Here is a 20,892-nt window from a genome sequence, read left to right as displayed (position 1 = left end):
AGGCATTATCTGTTGTCACCTTATCGAGATCATATGGAGCCCCTTTACCGATTTCTTTCAACCTCCAACTCCATTTTTTCTTTTAATATATATGTTCCCAATAGTTCTCTCAAATATCCACTTTATATCTCTACAAAGCCTGAGGACAGAGCATATTTATTGTTGGACTAACCCTATGGAAGCAAATTCAATATATTGCCTGGCAAAGTTAGCCCCTGCAGAAGCAGTATTAGTGAACAAAAGCAGCCATCAAAAAAACCCTCTTGCTCTTGATTCCCACTACCATCATCTTAGGTGTAGCTCTTACTGCTTTATACCTATATAACTGTAACTGCCTTCTCATGGCTTTATAGGCTATATCTAGTCCTTCCATTTCATTTCATGCTACCAGGTGAACCTCTAATACTCCTGTAAATTCAGAAGTTCATGAGTTTGGGCACTTCCTCCACCAGTACAGATCATAATCCTTTTGTTGACATCACAACTACTTATTAAGGAACCGCAAAGTGTCAGACTGTGCTGGATGCTGGGGATACCTGTACCAAGAATAAAACAATCCATGCTTGCAAAGAACTTACATCCTAAAATGGGAGATGAGTAGTACATATAATGATATATATAAGATGAATATAAAGTTAATATACACACATGATATAGTTAAATAGAAGGTATCTTGGGTGGGAGGGCCCTAGCATTTGTGGGGTTGTGGGGGAGAGTAACAAATGGCTTCTTGTAGAAGATGGTGCCTGAGCTGCATCTGAAAGGAAGAGAGAGATTCTGGGAGACGGAAATAAACAGGGAATTGATCCCAGGCATGAGGGAGTGCTACTTCAAAGGCTCTGAGAAGGGTGACTGAGAGTCTTCTTATCCTATGTGATGTATGTCCATGTCTTGCCATATGATATCCAAACAGAATCTGTACAACGCACTGAATAGACATCTAGTTGTAGACAGTCAAAAACCTGAATATTTTTTAAATTGTGTATTATTTTAGACTCAAAAGGCAGAAAACAAATACAGAATAGAGAAAAGGAAAAAAACATGTCATAAACTTATATATTGAAACTTGAATACAAAGTAAGAAGGAAAAAAAGGTATGTCACGCGCATAGCAGAACATAAGAGAGGATTCAAAATATATAACAACAGATTTTCATTTCAAAGAAGGCTTTATGATAAATAATACATATTGTGTTGAGAATTGTCCATCTTTTCTTTGCTTCCTTGTGAGTTTTCTTCTGTTCTCTGCTGTGCACTTTTTGACTTTGTTCTTTTTTTCCTCCCCCCACTCCACCCCCAAAGGCTACAATAAAGTTTAGATATATTTCTCTATAGCTATAGATGCAGACCAATATCTTACACCGTATACCAAAGTTAAATCAAAATGGGTTAAGGATTTGGGTATAAGGGCTGATACTATAAGCAATTTGGGAGAGCAAGGAATAACTTACCTGTCAGATTTATGGAGAAGGGAAGAATTTGTTACCAAAGAAGAGATAGAGATCATTGCAAAATGCAAAATGGATAACTTTGATTATGTTAAATTAAAAATTTTTGTGCAAACAAAGCCAACGGAACAATGATTTGGAGGGAAACAGAAAACTGGGGAAGAATTTTTTCAACCAGTATTTCGGATGAAGGCTTCATCTCTAAAATACACAGGGAACTGAGTCAAATTTATAGGAATACAAATCATTCCCCAACTGAGAAATGATCAAAGGATATGAACAGGTAGTTTTCAGAGGAAGAAATTAAAGGTATCTACAGGCATATGAAAAAAATGCTCTAAATCACTATTCATTACAGAAATGCAAATCAAAACAACTCTTAGCTACCACATTTCTCCTGTTAGATTGGCTAACATGACAAAACAGTAAAATCTTAGATGGGGGGAGAGGATGTGGGAAAATTGGAACACTGTTCATTGTTGGTGGAGTTGTGAACTGATCCAGCCATTCTGCAGAGCAATTTGGAACTATGCCCAAAGGGCTATAAAAATGTGCATACCCTTTGACTCAGCAATAAGACTTCTAAGGCTGTATCCCAAAGAGATCACACAACTGGGAAAGGGACCCGTATGTAAATAAATATCTATAGCTCTATATTTATATCTATAGCTCTTTTTCTGGTGGCAAAGAATTGGAAATCAAGGGGATGCCCATCAATTGGGGAATGGCTGAACAAGTTCTGGTATATGGATGTAATGGAATACTATTGTGCTATAAGAAATGATGAGCAGAGAAAATTCATAATAACCTGGAAAGGTTTATGTATTCTGATGCTGAGTGAAGTGAGAAGAACCAGGAGATCATTATACATGATTACGGACACACGGTATCTGTGATGATTAACTTCAATAGACTTGTCTCTTCTCAGCAATACAAGCTTCCAAGACAGCTCCAAAAGAGTCATGATGGAAAAAGTTATCCACATCCAAAGAAAGAATTACAGAGTGTGAATGCAGATTGAGGCAAACTATTTGCTGTCTTTTTTCCCTTCTTTTTTGATTTTGTTTCTTCTTCCTCATGCCTTATTCCATTGGTTATAATACTTCTTTACAACTTGATTATTGTGTAAATGAGTTTAATGGGAAGGTATATGCAGAACCTATATTGGATTACATGCTGTCTTGGGGGGAGGAGAGGGAAGAAAAGAAAATTTGAAACTCAAAAACTTGTGGAACTGAGTGTTGTAAAATAAAATTAAAAATGTTTCTTTAAAAAGTAGGTGGACCTCTTCCAGTAAGTTTGGGATGCCCATTATCATTTATATTGTTCAGTATTGCCCTACTTATGCTAGCTATAGCAATAAAAGCAGAAAAAATGTGGAAGGGATTCAAATAGGCAATGAGGAATAAAATTATCCCACTTTGTAGATTATATGATGGTATGTTTAGATAATCTTTGTGAAGCAACTAAAAATTAGTTGAAATAATTAACAACTTCAGTACAGTCACAGAATATATAATAAATTCTCAGTATTTCTTTATATTGCCAACAAAGTCCAGCAGCAAGTTGTAGAAAAAGAAATACAATTAAAATAACTGTATACAATAGAAAATATTAGACAATTCACCTGCCAAAATAAATCCAGTAACTACATGAACAGAATCACAGAATACTTTTCACACAAATAAAATCAGATCTAAATAATTGAAGAAATATCAATTGCTCATGGGCAAACTGAGCCAATATAATAAAACTGACAATGCTATATAAACTAATTTAGTTACTCAGTGCTATACCAATCAAACTATTCAAAATCGTTTCATAGAGCTAGAAAAAATGATGCAAAATTCGCTTGAAAGAACAAGAGGTCAAGAATATCAAGGGAGTCAAGGAGCACAAAACATGAAGGAGGGTGGCCCAGAAGTAAGAGATCTCCAACTACATTACAAAATGGAAACCACAGGAACCACTGACCAAGAAAGAGTGGCATGTAAGTAGCATAGATTAGGTACATAATATACAGTCATAAATGACCATTGTAATCTAGTGTTTGATAAACACAAAGATCTAAGCTTTTGGGACAAGAACTCTCACTGTTTGACAAACTGCTGGGAAAACTGAAAAAAATTCCACAGAAACTAGGTATAAACCAGCATCTCATGCTGTATGCCAAGATAAGGTCAAAATAGGTAAGTGACTTAGACGTAAAGGGTGATATCATAAATAAAGTAGGGGAACCTGGAATAGTTTAACTGTCAAATCTATGAATAAAGGAAGAATTTATGACAAAACAAATAAAGTGCACTACAAGATATAAAATATATATGTTTCATTACATTAAATTAAAAAGTTATAGCACAAACAAAACTGATGCAACACAGCCTAGATTAGAAGCAAAGAAATCTGTGGGAAAAGTTATAGCAAATTTCTTTGATAAAGGCATAATTTGTCAAATATGTAGAGAACTTCATCACATTTATGAGAATACAAGTCATTCCTCAATTGATAAATAGTCAAAGGAAATGAACAGGCAGTTTTCAGAAGCAGAAATCTAAGCTACGTGTAGTGATGTGAAAAATTGCTCTAAATCACTAAAAACTAGAGAAATGCAAATTTAAAAAGTCTGAGAACAAAGTCATACCTATCAGATTGTTTAATTTGACAGAAAAGAAAAATTACTAATGTTGAAGGGGATTTGGAACAATTTGGACTCTAATGTACTGTTGGTGCAGTGGTAAACTGATCCAAGCATTCTGGAAAGCAGTTCAGAACTATGCCCAAAGAGCTATAAAAGTCTACACCTTTGGACCCAGCAATACCAGTCTTCTATTCCAAGGAAATCAAAGAAAAAGGAAAAAGACTTAAATGTACAAAATATTTATAACATTTCTTCTTGTGGTGGCAAAGAATTTTGTGATGGAAATTGAGGGGCTACCCATCAGTTGGGCAATGGCTGATCAAGTTTGGTATAAAATTTTATCAAGATACTATTATGCTATAAGAAATGACTACCATGATGCTGTCAGGAAAACCTGGGAAGATTTAAATGAACTGATTCAAAGTGAAGTGAGTAGCACCAAGAGAAGAGTGTGCACAGAAACAGCAATATTATAAGATGATCAACTCTGAATGACTTAGCTATTCTCAGCAATACAATGATCCAAGACAGTTCCAAGGACTTCTGATGAAAATGCTATCCACCTCCATTGAAAGAACAGATGGAGGTTGGACAGGGATGAAAGCAATATTTTTTTTTACTTTCTTTTTTTGTCTCTTTTCTTTTGCACCATGGCTAATAAGAAGATACATTTTGCATGACTGCACATTATAATCTCTAGGAAATTGCTCCGGGTGTGGGGAAGGGCGGGGAATGACATAGGGAGGAAGAGAATCTGGAACACAAAATTTTTAGAAATGCATATTAAAAGTTGTTTCTATATGTATTTGAGAAAAACATAAAATAAAAATAAATTGGGGCCCTACAGTTCCAAAGAAAAAAAGATTAGCAGGGTTCTAAATATGTGGCCTTGGCCACAAATATTTTCTACATTTGTACCTCTGTCATTTTCCTAAAGTATATCCATACTCTCCTCCACCGAGAGTGTGCCTTCTTTCTTTAATGGTAGAAAGTATTTATTTTATTTTAATTTAATTTTGAGTTTAATTCATTTATTTATTTAATATTTTTCTTTTTCAGCATTAATTTTCACAAGGGTTTGAATTACAAATTTTCTCCCCATTTCTACCCTCCCGCCCAATCCAAGATGGCATATATTCTGATTGCCCCATTCCCCAGTCAGCCCTCCCTTCTGTCACTCCACTCCCCCCCATCCCCTTTTCCCTTACTTTCTTGTAGGGCAAGACAGATGTTTATGACCCATAGCCTGAATATCTTATGCCCTACATGCATGCAAAAACTTTTTTTGAACATCTTCTTTTAAAGCTTTGAATTCCAAATTCTCTCCCCTCTTCCCTCCCCACCCACCCTCCCTAAGAAGGTAAGCAATTCAACATAGGCCACATGCGTATCATTATGTAAAACCCTTCCACAATACTCATGTCGTGAGAGATTAACTATGTTTTGCTCTTTCCTAACCTATCTCCCTTTATTGAATTTTCTCCCTTGACCCTGTCCCTTTTTGAAAGTGTTTGTTTTTTACTAACTCCTCCCCCCATCTGCCCTTCCTTCTATCATCCCCCCTTTTGTATCTTCTGCCTCCTTCTTTCCTGTGGGGTAAGATACCCAATTGAGTGTGTATGGTATTCCCTCCTCAGGTCAAATCCAGTGAGAGCAAGATTTACTCATTTCCCCTCACCTGCCCCCTCTTCCCTTCCTACAAAACCACTTTTTCTTGCTGCTTTTATGTGAGATAATTTACCCCATTCTATCTCTCCCTTTCTCCCTCTCTCAATATATTCCTCTCTTATCCCTTAAATTGATTTTATTTTTTTAGATATCATCCCTTCATATTCAACTCACCCTGTGCCCTTTGTGTGTGTGTGTCTGTGTGTATGTACATCTATATCTATATCTATATATATATATATATATATATATACACACACACACACACCTACATATATATACACATAGACACACATATGTATATATATGTATACACACACACACACACACACACACACACACACATATATATATATGCATATTCCTTTCAGCCACTATGATATTGAGGTCTCATGAATCATACACATCATCTTTCCATGTAGGAATGTAAACAAAACAGTACAACTTTATTAAGTCCCTTATAATTTCTCTTTCTTGTTTACCTTTTCGTGCTTCTCTTGATTCTTGTGTTTGAAAGTCAAATTTTCTATTCAGCTCTGGTCTTTTCACTGAGAAAGCTTGAAAGTCCTCTATTTTATTGAAAATCCATGTTTTGCCTTGGAGCATGATACTCAGTTTTGCTGTGTAGGTGATTCTTGGTTTTAATCCTAGCTCCATTGACCTCCGGAATATCGTATTCCAAGCCCTTTGGTCCCTTAATGTGAAAGCTGCCAGATCCTGTGTTATCCTGATTGTTTTTCCACAATAATCAGATTATTTCTTTCTGGCTGCTTGCAGTATTTTCTCCGAGATCTGGGAGCTCTGGAATTTTATGACAATGTTCCTAGGAGTTTTCTTTTTCGGATCTATTGGAGGAGGCGATCAGTGGATTCTTTCAATTTCTATTTTACCCTCTGGCTCTAGAATATCAGGGGAATTCTCCTTGATAAGTTCTTGAAAGATGATATCTAAGCTCTTTTATCGATCATGGCTTTCAGGTAGTCCAATAATTTTTAAATTATCTCTCCTGGATCTATTCTCCAGGTCAGTGGTTTTTCCAAGGAGATATTTGACATTGTCTTCCATTTGTTCATTCCTTTGGTTCTGTTTTATAATATCTTGATTTCTCATCAAGTCACTAGCTTCCACTTGCTCCAATCTAATTTTTAAGGTAGTATTTTCTTCGGTGGTCTTTTGGACCTCTTTTTCCATTTGACTAATTCTGCCTTTCAAAGCATTCTTCTCCTCATTGACTTTTTGGAGCTCTTTTGCCATTTCAGTTAATCTATTTTTTAAGATGTTGTTTTCTTCAGTATTTTTGGGTCTCCTTTAGCAAGTCATTGACTTGTTTTTCATGGTTTTCTCACATCATTCTCATTTCTCTTCCCAATTTTTCCTCTACTTCTCTAACTTGCTTTTCCAAATCCTTTTTGAGCTTTTTCATGGCCTGAGACCAGTTCATGTTTTTCTTGGAGGCTTTTGATGTAGGCTATTTGACTTTGTTGACTTCTTTAGGCTGTATATTTTGGTCTTCTTTGTCACCAAAGAAAAATTCCAAAGTCCGAGACTGAATCTGAGTGCATTTTCTCTGCCTGCCCATGTTCCCAGCCGACTACTTGACCCTTGAGGTATTCTTCAGGGTATGACTGCTTGTAGAGTAGAGAGTACTTTGTTCCAAGCTTGAGAGGATGCACTGTTGCTTTCAGAGCTATTTCTCACAGCAAGCTCTGCCACACCAGTGCTTCTCCTGCCCAAAGAACCACCAACTTGAAGCTGACTCAGATCTTAAGCAGGCTCTGCACTCCTGCTCTGATCTGCCACTGAATTCCTCCCACCAGGTGGGCCTGGGGCCAGAAGCAACCACAGCTATAGCTCTGTAGCTGTACCACTTCCGCTGCCCCCTGGGCAGTGGCCGAACCTCGAACTCTTTTCACTCTCTCCCCACAGCTTTTCCCACTAACCTTCTCTGTTGTCTTTGGTGTTTGTGGGTTGAGAAGTCTGGTAACTGCCACAGCTCACTGATTCAGGGTGCTAGGGCCTGCTCCACCCAGCTCCTGGTCTGTTGGTCCAGGTGCAGCCCATGCTGGGCTCTGCTCCCCTCCGCTCCCAGCTCCGTGCATGATGGACCTTACCCAGTGACCATCCAGGCTGTCCTGGGCAGGAGCCCTGCTTCCCTCTGCTATTTTGTGGGTTCTGCATTTCTAGAATTTATTCAGAGCCATTTTTATTAGTGTTTGGAGGTTCCTGGGGAAGAGCCCTAGACAAGTCCATGCTTTCCAGCTGCCATCTTGTGTGAGTGTGCTTTCTATTCATGGGAGGAAGGTTTGTAACTTTTACTCACTATGTCATTTGACTAAATGCATTTGTTAATGGTTAATTCATACCACCGACTAAATTTTAATGGACAGCACCATTGTAGGGGCTTGGGTGCTAGAGTTTTAAGATGTTAAGATGTTACCCCTAGAACCTCAAATAGAAGCCACCCCTCTGAAAAACCCCAGCTTGGTAATCTGAGTTACAGGGGAATGAGGCCAGTAGGAGTGATAGACTTGACTATCTAACTCTTTTCATTCTCTGGGTCTGAATATTATTATCTATAGAATGAGAGATGAGAGAGTCAATTGGATGCAAGCTTCTCTATCTTTACTTCTAGCCTTAAATCTATGATTAAATTAAACATAAGAAGGCTTTTTTGGACTACGAAATATAGAGACTAATTTGACTTTCCCTCATTTAATTATTGACAAAAATGGATGTGTACTTAGCTCCTTGAGAGCACCATAGGAAGAATGTAATTATTTTGAAAAAATGTATAGTGTAATCAAGATCTATTATTTTCACAAGGAACTAGAAAAATTAAAAATTTGCTCAGGTTTTTAATAATGAAATCAGGTCATGGATTCTACTCAATAAATGCTGAGTTCAAAGTGATAAAACAAGACAATGCAGTCTACTATTATTGACCCTGAAAACAATTTCTGCACATGCCACATAAGAATATTGATGTTCTCTCATCAACTTTCCTTTATGGTTTCTTTTATTAAAGCTCCTCCAAATATTTTCACTTTATTAAGAAAAATTTTATCCTTCTGAGCATGTTCTTGAAGGCTCGTTTTACTTGCTTATTCCTTAGGGTGTAGATAAATGGGTTCAAAAGGGGAGCAACTGAGGTATTGAGCACAGCTACTCCCTTATTAAAAGTTGCTGTTTCTTTCGTAGAGGGGTTAACAAACATGAAGATGCAGCTGCCATAGGAGAGAGAGACAACAATCATGTGGGAAGAGCAGGTGGAAAAAGCCTTTTTCCTTTTCTGAGCAGAAGGGATTCTCATAATTGCCCGCATGATATACCCATAGGAAATGATCACTAAGACTAATGTAAGGGGAAGAGTCACCACAGCCAAGGCAAACTCAGTCATCTCTAGGAAGTGTGTGTCTGCACAGGCCAACTGGAGCAATATGGGATAGTCACAGCAGTAATGGTTGATAACATTGGATGCACAGAATGGCAATGTTGCAGTCATGATATGTGGCCCAATAACAACCAAGAAACCAGACAACCAGCAGCTAAAGATGAGTTGAAGGCAAAGTCTCTTGTTCATCAGCATTGTATAATGCAAGGGCTTACAGATGGCCAAATAGCGGTCATAGGACATGGCAGTCAAAAGATAAAACTCAGTTGCTCCCAAAAAGATGGCAAAAAAGAATTGAGTAAAGCACCTAGAAAAGGAAATAGTCTTGTTCCCAGTTCCTATGTTCACTAGCATTTGGGGAATAAACACAGTTGTAAAGGAAATTTCCAAGAAGGAGAAGTTCCGGAGGAAGAAATACATGGGAGTCTGGAGCTGGGAATCCAGCAGGGTGAGAATAATGATGGTCAGATTTCCAGTGATACTTAAAAGATACATTAGTAGCAGAAAAACAAAAAGAATAACTTGGGTCTCAGGGTCATTTGTCAATCCTACAAGGAAGAACTCTGTCACTGTGGTTTGGTTTCTCATCATCAACCTCTGCCAAAGTTGAGGTGGAGAACAAGGGAGAGAGACCAGAATGAAGTTATGTATACCAAAGCAGCAATGGAAAATCAATGAAGAAGGGGAAAGAGGGAGGGAGAAATAGAGGAAGCTTTTGTTAAGCACAGTTCTGTGTTGGGCACTCTGCTAAGTGCTTTACAGATAAATTATTTATTTCTCACAGGAAACATAGGAGGTTGGTGTTATTATCCCCTTTTTTATATTGAGGCAGAGAAACGTTAACTGATTTGCTCAGGGTCACATACCTAGTGTCTGAGGCTGGATTTCAATTCAAATATTCCTCTTGGTCCACACTCCTCCTTCCTTCTCCTTCTCTCCAAGAGCAGGCAGTCAGAGTATGTAATGTCAGATGACAAATTATCAATGTGTTGACAAGATGTAATTATCTGGACCACCTTTTTTCAGTGGAGAAACAAAATATTGACATTGGTCCTGCAAGCTAGTACAAGGGACCTAATCGCAGGAAAAGGTGTTGTTAATGAGAAGTGAAATGAAATATAAAACATAATTGGGGATTCATCCCTACATGCAAAGGAATGGGTCCCAACAGAGAATTTGAAACGAAGTAACACCACAAGATGAAGAATAATTCCGCTCCCTGAAACCAGGAGAGACTTCTAAAAGAGGAAATTGAGAAAAGGAAGTCTCCTGAGGTGGTGCCAATTTTTTGAGTCTCTGTGTGTATTAGCACATTAACATCCATTATCTGTGATCAGATAAAGGTATGTGTGGGAAAGGGAAGATCAGTCCCCCTTCACTTCCAACAATATTAATGCATAATACTATGGATAATGACTACTTATGACAATTTAAAACAAAGTAATAGACTGGCCTTCTTATAATACTTCAGTGGGTAAAAAGTGTTTCATATGCATCGTACCATTTGTGCCTCACAGCAATACTATAAATAAGTTTTGATTGATATTCATTCCACCATTTTATGGATGAAGAAACTAAGTCTCTGAGATGTTAAGTGACTCACATGCTTGCAGAAAGTAAGTGGGATATAAACTCCGTCCTTCCTGACCCCAAAGGCCAGTTTTCTGTCCACTAAGGAGAAGCTATGGAAAGGTTTTGAACAAAGTGGTAACAAAAACAATCTCTGCATGAATAAAGTATAATGTTGGAGCTCTGGAGAGGTCAGACCTGGAGACTGAGATTTGTCTTCCTTTCCATAGCTTCCTTCCAACTCAGTCCTGTTCTACTTTCCTAAGTATTCTCTCAGTCAGTTAGTCAATCAGGCAAAATTTGTTAAGTACTTTCTCTGTGTCAGGTACTGTGCTAGGTACTGAAGATACAAAAAGGAGCAAAACCGTCTCTGCCCTTAAGGAGGTCACAATCTAATCAGGGATACAATAAGCAAACAAATGAGCTCCAAAAGGGTAAATAAGAAATAAGGAAGGGAGGGAAAGACACTAAATTTAGGGAAAGTCTTCCTTCAGAAGATGAGATTTTAGTTGGGACTGAAAGGAAACTAGAAAGTGGACAGGAGGAGAGAGAGCATTCCAGGCCTGGGGGAAGGCCAGAGAAATCCCTCAAGCCAAAAGTTGAAGTGTTACAGTTCATGGAACAGCCAGGAGGCCTGTGGCATTGGCTCAAAATGTACATGTCCTGGAAGATTGGAAGGGTAGGAGGGGGACAGGTTATGAATTGCTTCAAGCATCAAACTGAAGACTTGATTCTGGAGCCAATAGTGAGCCTCTGAAGTTTACTGAATGTGTGTGTGTGTGTGTGTGTGTGTGTGTGTGTGTGTGTGTGTGTGAGAGAGAGAGAGAGAGAGAGAGAGAGAGAGAGAGAGAGAGAGAGAGAGAGAGAGAGAGAGAGAGAGAGAGAGAGAGAGAGAGAGAGAGAGAGAGAGAGAGAGAGAGAGAGAGAGAATCAGACCTGCATTTTAGAGAAATCACTTCGATGGCTGAATGGAGGATAAACTGAAGTGGGGAGAAACTTGAGGCAGGTAGACCAATGAGCAGGATATTGTAATAATCCAGGTGTGAGGTGAGGTGATGAGAGTGTGTACCAGAGTGGTGGAAGGCTCAGAAGAGAGCAGGATGTATATTTCAGAGATAACAAAGGTGACTGTGACTGGTCTCTATCATAGATTGGCTGAGGTTGGGGGAGGTTAAGTGATAGTCAAGGATGTTACCTAGAGACTGGAGAATGCTGTTGCCCTCTCCAGCAACAGGCAACAGGAGGTGGGGAGGGAAAAATGACATGTTTGGTTTGGGATATATTATTTTAAGATGTCTGTAAAACAGTTGAATATGTTAGACTGAAGGTCAGCAAGTAGACTAGGATAGGTAGATCTGAGAGTCATCAGCATAGAGTGTCATGAAATCCTTGGGAACCCGAAAGATCACCAAGTGAAGCAGCATACAAAAAAGAGAGCTCAGGACAGAACAGTAGGGAACACCTGTGGTTAAAGGGTGTGATCTGACAGAGGATCTAGCAAAAGAGACAGAGAAGGATTAGTCAGATGGATCGTAGGAGAACCAAGAGAGTGCTACCCTGAAAACCTAGAGAGAAAAGAGGCCATCGAAGAGGAGAGGGTGATCAACAGTGTCCGTCTGCAGAAAGGTTAAGAAGAGTGAGGACTGAGACAAAGCTGTTGGGTTTGGCAATTAGGAGATCCCTGGTAACTTTGGAGAGAGTAGTTTTGGTAGAATATTGAAATTGATAGCCAAATTATAAGGGGTTAAAAAGAGAGTGAAAGGAGAGAAAGTGGAGGTGCCTATTGTGTGTGGCCTTTTCAAGAACTTTAACCACAATGGGCAAAATAGATCCATTCCTTTGTTTTCCTATTTGTTTTTTTTTATAATAAATCCTTTTAAAACACACACACACACACACACACACACACACACACACACACACACAGTGATGTGGGTGTTGTAATAGCAGCGGCTTCCTGTGCTCCACAGCAAGTCTAAGGCTCATTTGGATGTCCATCATGCATTTATTTAATTACACTTCTGCAGATATATCCAACATTTTTTGAGCTATGAATTTCAGCAGTAGAGAGGTTCTTTACCAACCTAGAGCTCCCTGACCAACAAATCCTCATTGTCCATTTCTGCCATCTTAGTAGTGACTCTCCCCTTTCCTGATAACACATATTTCTTAGTTAAATATGGAGATTTTCCCTAACATTTTATATTTTAAGAGAAAATGACATTTTTTTTCTGAATCTGTATTAATACAATATCCCTTTTAAGGTGAATAATTTTAATTCATGTTCAGTGAAAATTGTCCAATGATATAGGGGTCATATTTTTTATTTCCTTAGGTAGGTATTTGCCTCAAGGGAGACATTTGTAAGACAATTTGATGCTTACTTTAAAAGGCCATTGGGTGCGTATTCTATAACTTTAGGAGGTTGCATGTCTTCTCTGGGCCTCAGATGAGATTTCCTTCAATAATCTATAAGAAGCCCTCCTGCTCTACACCCATGATGCTAATGTAGCTTTCACATTATCTGAGTCCAGGTTTGTCTGTTGCGAGATTGAATTGACTTAGGAAAGAAATGCTCTGCTTAAAAGAGGCACTGGGGTAGGTAGGTGGTACAGTGGAGAGAGCACCAGCCCTAGAATCAGAAGGACCTGAGTTCAACTCCAGCTTTAGACCCTTGACACTTACTAGGTTTGTGACCTTGGGCAAGTCACTTAACCCTAATTGCCTAGCAAAAAAAATAAATAAAAATGGCTTCTCTTGGGAACCCAAGGCATTGGTTCTCAGACTTGCAAAACTACTTATTGGTGTTTGAAATTAATATAATAATTCTTTCCTCTTCATATTTATGCTTTAAGAATTAAACCCTTTCTTCTTTTTTCTTCAGGAATTGGGGGAGAGGGAAAATACTACATGATCATTAATGGTAATTCAAAGAATTCTGTGGTTGACATGCCCACACTTAGGTGGCAAACCAGAAAATTTCAGGGTTTTAGAAATTTGGGAATGAAATCTCTAGAAAAGTCCAGTACATTCAACTGGGAAAAGGTTTAAATTTTGAATTGCTAACTTGTGCAATTATGAAAGGGGGGCAGGCATGACTCATTCCTTGGGTATGCAACAGCAAAGACCAGAATTGGCAGCAAGAAATAGGGAGACAATGACAGTTTAATTAAACACAGAGGGTATGGGTGCAAAAGGCCCATAAAGACAAAGACAAGTGATAAAAGAAATACAGAAGAAGACAGTGCATGAGGCAGGTTGAATGCAAAAGTGGATAGTGAGGGGGAAGAGGCAGAGAGTGTCACTCACATAACTAAATTTGGCCTCTGAGTAGGAAATTGCATTCAAATCATAACCAGAGCAGTGCATTTATACTAGTATACAGAAATATCTAGATATAGATATGTATGTGGGTGTATAAAATGTGTGTGCTCACATTTGTGTGTGTAAAACTATTTCAACATAATCAATTTCCTTTGTGTTCCTAGTATTTTATTCTATCCATATAAAGGAATTATTTTGAGAAGAGGTACGTGGATTTCAATCACATGGCCAAAGGGATGTCACAAAAAGATTAAAAGCTTTTGCCTTAGAATATGGACGTTTTACTATCAACTGGACAATATTGGAGACCTCAATTGTAGAGTCTTTTTATGGGCTACTTATTAAATCAATGGGTTTCATCTCATAGCTATAATCTTAACGAATTGATTGGCTATCTACATTATACTTGCCTTTTCAATTTGATGACACAGACCTAAATTGTGAGAATTCCAGTTCCTTAACTCAACTTGGGAGGCACACTAAAGAGGAATGGGGGAAGGTTTCACACACACACACACACACACACACACACACACACACAAAAATGCAGAAACCTTCAGTTGTTCTTGTTATCCATCAGGGAGGGGCAGCAAAAGTGACATGGACATTGAAAGGGCTTTCTGTGCTCCCAAGAAGTCTAAGCCTCATGGGGTTGCCCATTCTACATTTATTTAGTTGTACTTTTGCAGAGAAGTCAACATGTCTTTGAACTCTTTGAATTTCAGTAACAGAGAGGTTCTTTCCAACCTAGAGCTTTTCTGACTGGCAAATCCTCATTCCCACTTCTACCAATTCTCCACTTTTGATAACTCATATTTATTAAACAGTTACATATCGATATGTTCCCCAGTATTTCATATTTTAAGAGAAAATGTAGACTTTTTTCTGAATCTTTATTAATACAATATCCCTTTAAGGTGAGTAGTTTTAAATCATGTTGATTTAAAATTTTCCAGTGATATAAGGGTCACATTTTAATTTTCATTTTCTTAGGTAAATTTTTGCACAAAGGAAAGCCATTTCTTAACCCGTTGTTGGTTCTTTTAAAAGGCTTTTTGTGCTGTGACTTTTAACAGGGCACACCCCTTCTCTGGGCCTTAAGTCAAATTTCCCTTAGGAAAGTGGAGTTGAACTGCATTGTCTCTAAGGTCCCTTCCTGCTCTAAACCCACAATGGTGATGGAGCTCTCACAGTCTCTGAGTCTAGGATTGTCTGCTGTGAAACTGAATTGATTTAGAAAAGAAATTCTCTGTCTAAAGAGGGTTTCTTTTGGAAATCCAAGGCATTGGTTCTCAGACTTGTAATACTTCTTGCTAGTAGTTGAAAGTGATGCAACAATTCTTTCCTCTTCATAGTTAAGCTTTAAGAATTAAACCGATTTTCCCTTTTGCTTTAGAAATTTGGGCAGAGGGGGGAAATAGTACAGGATCATTAATAAGAATTCTGTGATTGACATGTCAGCACTTATGTGGTAACTCACAGAATGAATTTCATGGTTTCAGAATTCTGGGGATGAAATCTCTAGCAAAATCCAGTACATTTAATTGGAAAAAGGTTTAAGCATTTCAAATTTGAATTGTTAATAATTTATGAAATTATGATATGCGAACAGGCATACCTGTTTCTTTGTGTACTTACCAGGAAAGACCAGAATTAGCAGCAGGAAACAGGGAGGCAATCACAATTTATTTAAACACAGGGTGTTTGGGGGCAAAAGGCCCATAAGAACAGAGACAAATGCTGAAAGAAGTACAGAGAAAGACAGCATGGGAGGCAGGTAGAGTGACAAAGTGCATGGGGAAGGGGAAGAGGTAGAGAGTGTCACTCACATAATTATGGATTAAAGTTGGGAGCATTAGGCAGCATGGACAACATGGAGGCAGAAGGGAGACTTGGGGGCAGGAGTTTGAGGTCTCCTTTTTATAGCGTTCTTTGAGGGAATAGACCTATCTGTGCCTCCTTGGCATTAGTTCATTAACATTTGAAATCATCTCAAAGTTATTGTTACTATTTAAAGTTGTCAACTAAAACTTACCAGCACCTTTTTGATGTTCTGCTGTTCTTTACTGTGGACATTTGGAATTTTTCTGGGATTTACATACTATATGATGAAAAACTTTGACAGTATCATCTAGGTGGCTTCAGCTGATTCAGAACCTATTACCATGACGTGAATTTTGGTTAATATATGATACAATTTCCAAATTATATTCCTTTGATCCTTGGGACAATTTGTACATGACTTCCAGATTTCCCTTTGCAATCTTCTGTTGTGCTATATACTGGCTATATATTCTGTCACTTTATACCGCCTACTTATAAACTTACTTGCTATACTAACTAGTGGGGGTGCAGTGTGATCACCAAGGGGATATGAACAACATAGAATTTTAATGTAAAATTCAATAACAAAAAGACCATCAAATGGCAGGTCCTTAGGCAGCTGATTTGGTTATTAAACTTATCTTTTCAAATGACTTGGATGGTCCACATGTACTTATTCCTGCCTTTAAAAAGCTCTTCATGTATTCCATAGTACTCATGTGGTAAGTAGAATCCAGTCTATGGAAACACACTACATGATGCATTGTTAAGGTCTTTAAGAGAGTTCACATTGAAGTTTGAAATGATTTTTTGATAAAATGTAGGCTCATAAGATGTAGAACTCTGGTACCAGGGCTAGAAGAGTCCTTAGAGATCATGTGGTAATTGTAAGGTCATTAATTTAGGGTTTGAAGAAACCAGAAATATCACCTAGTCTGAGATCTTCACTTTATGCATAAGGACAGAGAGGCCCAGAAAGGTCCTCTGACTTGCCCAAGGTTGCACAGAAATAGGCAGCAATGCTTTACAGTAGCATGCAAACTAGCTTGGTCCCCAAAGCATTACCAGAGAAAATAAGTCTGTACTGATATAAAAAAATAAAGCTGTATTTGAGAAAACACTGAAATTGAATTTTAGAAAATGTCAGCACTTTTCTTCAGGTTTCCCAGTGCTTGATTCTCTTACATGTAGCTAAGAGGACAAAAAGGGGCATAAGAGTATGAGGTTGGATGGGAGTGAGAGAGGGAGGACATGGAGGATGTGGAGGTGACTCAAATGTCCTAAGTTATTCCTGCATTTTTTGGAGCACTCTGATGACTTTCTCCTTCTTCTGATCCACAGAAAACTGTCTCTGAGAGCTTTGCATGCTCCTCTATAGCTCCCTTCTGCACCTCACCTTCTCTCCTCTTTCCTTGTCTTGGCCATAGCAAACTGTGGGATGGAGAAGGCAATGGGAAGGAAAGAATGTAAAAGAAAGACAGGGTGGTTGGGATCAGAAAAGATGTAGAAGGACAGGAAAAGAATCATTTCTGCTCCTGGATTTCTCCTTTCCTCTCAGTCACTCACAGAAGGATTGATGACAAATTTTGTCATGTTTAAGCAATATAATGAGGGTACAGCTCCTCTAATTTTGAAAATAACCATCAAAGTATATTTAAATGGATGAAAAACCAAAGGCTGGGTTGACCTTATTTCTGTTATCAGGAGAGCAATGATGGAAAGTGACCAAATAGAGGTGAAATGTTAGTGGAGTTAAGAATCCTTGTGTTGGTGTCTGGGCCCCAAGAACCCTCACCTACCTCACACTGGAGCAACAGCTCTGCCCTCCTGTTTTGTCCAAAAGGTTCCTTTGGAGGATTTGAAGGCTTTGGTGTCCTTTGGGGAATGGTCCCTGAGCCATCAAGAAAAGCAGACACTAATTGAACTGCCTTTGAAAAACAATCTAGAGTTTTTTTCTCTTTTCTGCATTTTCTTTCAAATGATGCATCAGAATCAGGACTCCCTGTGAGCATACCCAGAAACCAATCCACTTCTTTACCAGCAAGTATGACAACCTGCAGAGAGTTCCCGATACACATCAATGTTGGTAGAAACAAATGTATTTACATTCACCTTCCCCTCCCCTCACCTTCTTCAAGTGATGATGAGATACATCATTCTCTTGTGAATTTGATATGTCTGCTTTTTTTGAAACACGAAATTGTCAGGAAAGACATGCAGCAAATAGGCAAGAATCACATGATCATTGATCATGAAAAATGGAGAGCCCCAAAGGTTTAGCTCGTTCCTCTGGGAGTTAATTGGACAGCACGTGTAGTAATTTAACTCTCCTTCAGAGTTATGTTTCATGAGAAGAAAATGAAAGGCAATAGCTGTTGTCCTCTAATCTGGATCATCTGGGGCCCCTTTACATATTTCTTTCTACCTCCATCTCCATTTGTTTCTTTTAACATGAATGTTCTAAATAATTCTTTCAGGCATCCACTTTATATCTCTGGAAAGTCTGAGGACAGATTATATTTATTGATGGACTAACCCTATGGAAGCAATGCAGTAATAGTGAACAAAACCAGCCATTAGAAAACCCTCTTGCTCTTGATTCCCACTACCACCATTTTAGGTGTAGCTCTTACTGCTTTATACCTATACAACTGTAATTGCCTTTTCATGGGTCTAGAGGCTATATCTAGTCCTTCCATTTCATTCCATGCTACCAGGTGAGCCTCTAATACTCCAGTAAATGCGGAAGCTCATAAGCCTGGGCAGTTCCTCCATCAGTACATATCATAATCCTTTTGTTGACCTCACATGTAAGGAAATGCTAAGTGTCAGACACTGTGCTGGATGCTGGGCATACATGTACCAAAAATAAAACAGTCCATGCTTGCAAGGTACCTACATCCTAATGTGGGAGATGAGCAGTATATGTAACAATATAAATAAGATGAATATAAAGTTAATATACACAAATGATATGGTTAAATAGAAGCTAGTTTTGGTGGGAGGGCACTAGCATTTGTGGGGTTGTGCGGGAGATTAACAAAAGGCTTCTTGTAGAAGATGGTGCCAGAGCTGCATCTGAAAGGAAGAGAGGTATTAGGAATGCACCCCATGCATGAGGAAGGACCAGTTCAAAGCCACTGAGAAGTTGATTGAGAGTCTTCTTATCCTATGTGATGTATGTTTATGTCTTGCCATAAGATATCCAAAGAGAATCTATACAATGCATGGAATAGAAATCCAATTATAGACATTAAAAAACCTCAATTTTTTTAAAAGTTTTATTTTATTTTATACTCAAAAGCCAGAACACAAATACAGAATAGAGAAAAGGAACAAAACATACCATAAAGTTAAATATTGAAACTTGAATACAAAGCAAGAAAGAAAATAATCAAGTTGTGTGCATAGCAGAACACAAGAGAGGATTCAAAATATGTAACAATAGATTTTCATTTCATTTCAAGAAAGCCAATATGATAAATAATACATGCTGTGTTGAGAATTGTCCATCTTTGCTTCCTTGTGAGTTTTCTTTTGTTCTCTGCTGTGCACTTTTTTTTTACTTTTTTTCCCTCCCCCCACCACACTACCAAAGGCTACAATAAAGTCTGGATATATTTCTCTATAGCTATAGATATGTACATATACACATACATATATAGACATATACTTTCCCAGACATACTCTGCTACTGATCTTTTTTTTATATTTGTGCATATCTCTTGTTTCCTGTCCCTCCTGATTCCTCTCCTTTATGTCTAGTGACTACCTTGCCCTCCTATTGCTTGCCTACCCCACTCCAGGGATCCCTCTCCTATTCTCCCATTCCCATAAATCTAAACAGCCATCTATACCCCTTTTTTACCTATTCTCTCATTCTCCCCTCTAAAAATCCCTCCCTTGGCCTCTCCCCATCTCTATGCCCCTACCATTTTATTTCTTCTAAATTTAGAAGACTTTATGCTCTTCTAAATGTATGTATATTTCCCTCTTTTTAAAATATTTTTAGATTTTTTTTATTTTTCATTTACAACACTCAGTTCCCCAAGTTTTTGAGTTCCAAATTTTCTTCCCCTCCCTCCACTCCCACCCCCCAAGATGGCATGGAATCCAACATATGTTCTATATGTACCTTCGCATTAAACTTATTTACACAATAGTCAAGTTGTAAAGAAGAATTATGACCAATGGAATGAATCATGAGAAAGAAGACACAAAACCAGAAAAGAAAAGGAAAAAAAGTGAAAGCAAATAATTTGCCTCAATCTGCATTCTGACTCTGTAATTCTTTCTCTGGGTGTAGATAGCTCTTTCCATCATGAGTCTTTTGAAGCTGTTTTTGAACCTCATATTGCTAAGAAGAGCCAAGTCTATCAAAGTTAGTCAACACAGAAACAATATGTCTGTGGTTATGCACAATTTTCTCCTGGTTTTGCTCCCCTCACTCAACATCATATCATGTACATCTTTCCAGGTTATTATGCAGTCCGTATCTTCCCCATTTCTTATAGCTCAATAGTATAACATTACACTCATACACCACAACTTGTTCTGCCATCCCCCAATTGATGGGCATTATCTTGATTTCCAATTCTTTGCTACCACAAAAACAGATGCTACAAATATTGTTGTACATATGGGTCCTTTTCACACTTATGTGATCTCTTTGGGATACAGCCCTAGAAGTGGTATTGCTGGGTCAAAGGGTATGCACATTTTTATAACCCTTTGGTTATAGCTCCAAATTGCTCTCCAGAATAACTGGATCACTTCACAACTACACCAACAATGTAATGGTGTTCCAATTTTCCCACATCCTCTCCACAATTTATCATTTTCCTGTTTTGTCATGTTAGCCAATCTGATGGAAGAGATGTGGTAGCTAAGAGCTGTTTTGATTTGCATTTCTCTAATCAAGAGTGATTTAGAGCATGTTTTCATATGCCTACAGATATCTTTAATCTCTTCCTCTCAAAACTGCCTGCTCATATCCTTTGACCATTTCTCAATTGGGGAATGACTTGTATT

At 38.2% G+C, this 20,892-nt stretch overlaps 1 protein-coding gene across 1 annotated transcript; it reads right to left on the bottom strand.

Annotated features, from left to right (window-relative positions):
- Positions 1-8,793: 8,793 nt before the first annotated feature.
- On the bottom strand, positions 8,794-9,735 carry LOC118856923 (olfactory receptor 2AP1-like). Its single transcript, XM_036767476.1, has one exon. The coding sequence runs from the start codon at positions 9,733-9,735 to the stop codon at positions 8,794-8,796; it is 942 nt and encodes a 313-aa protein (XP_036623371.1).
- Between the last annotated feature and the right edge of the window lie 11,157 nt (positions 9,736-20,892).

The sequence above is a fragment of the Trichosurus vulpecula genome, chromosome 7, assembly GCF_011100635.1.
Source record: "Trichosurus vulpecula isolate mTriVul1 chromosome 7, mTriVul1.pri, whole genome shotgun sequence".
Taxonomy (NCBI): domain Eukaryota; kingdom Metazoa; phylum Chordata; class Mammalia; order Diprotodontia; family Phalangeridae; genus Trichosurus; species Trichosurus vulpecula.
The sequence above is the reverse complement of the archived record's forward strand: the minus strand, read 5'-3'. Positions and strand labels throughout refer to the sequence as shown.

Bases quoted from the DNA above. Each gene is read 5' to 3' on its own strand.
- LOC118856923 (XM_036767476.1), bottom strand. From the start codon at position 9,735: ATGATGAGAAACCAAACCACAGTGACAGAGTTCTTCCTTGTAGGATTG.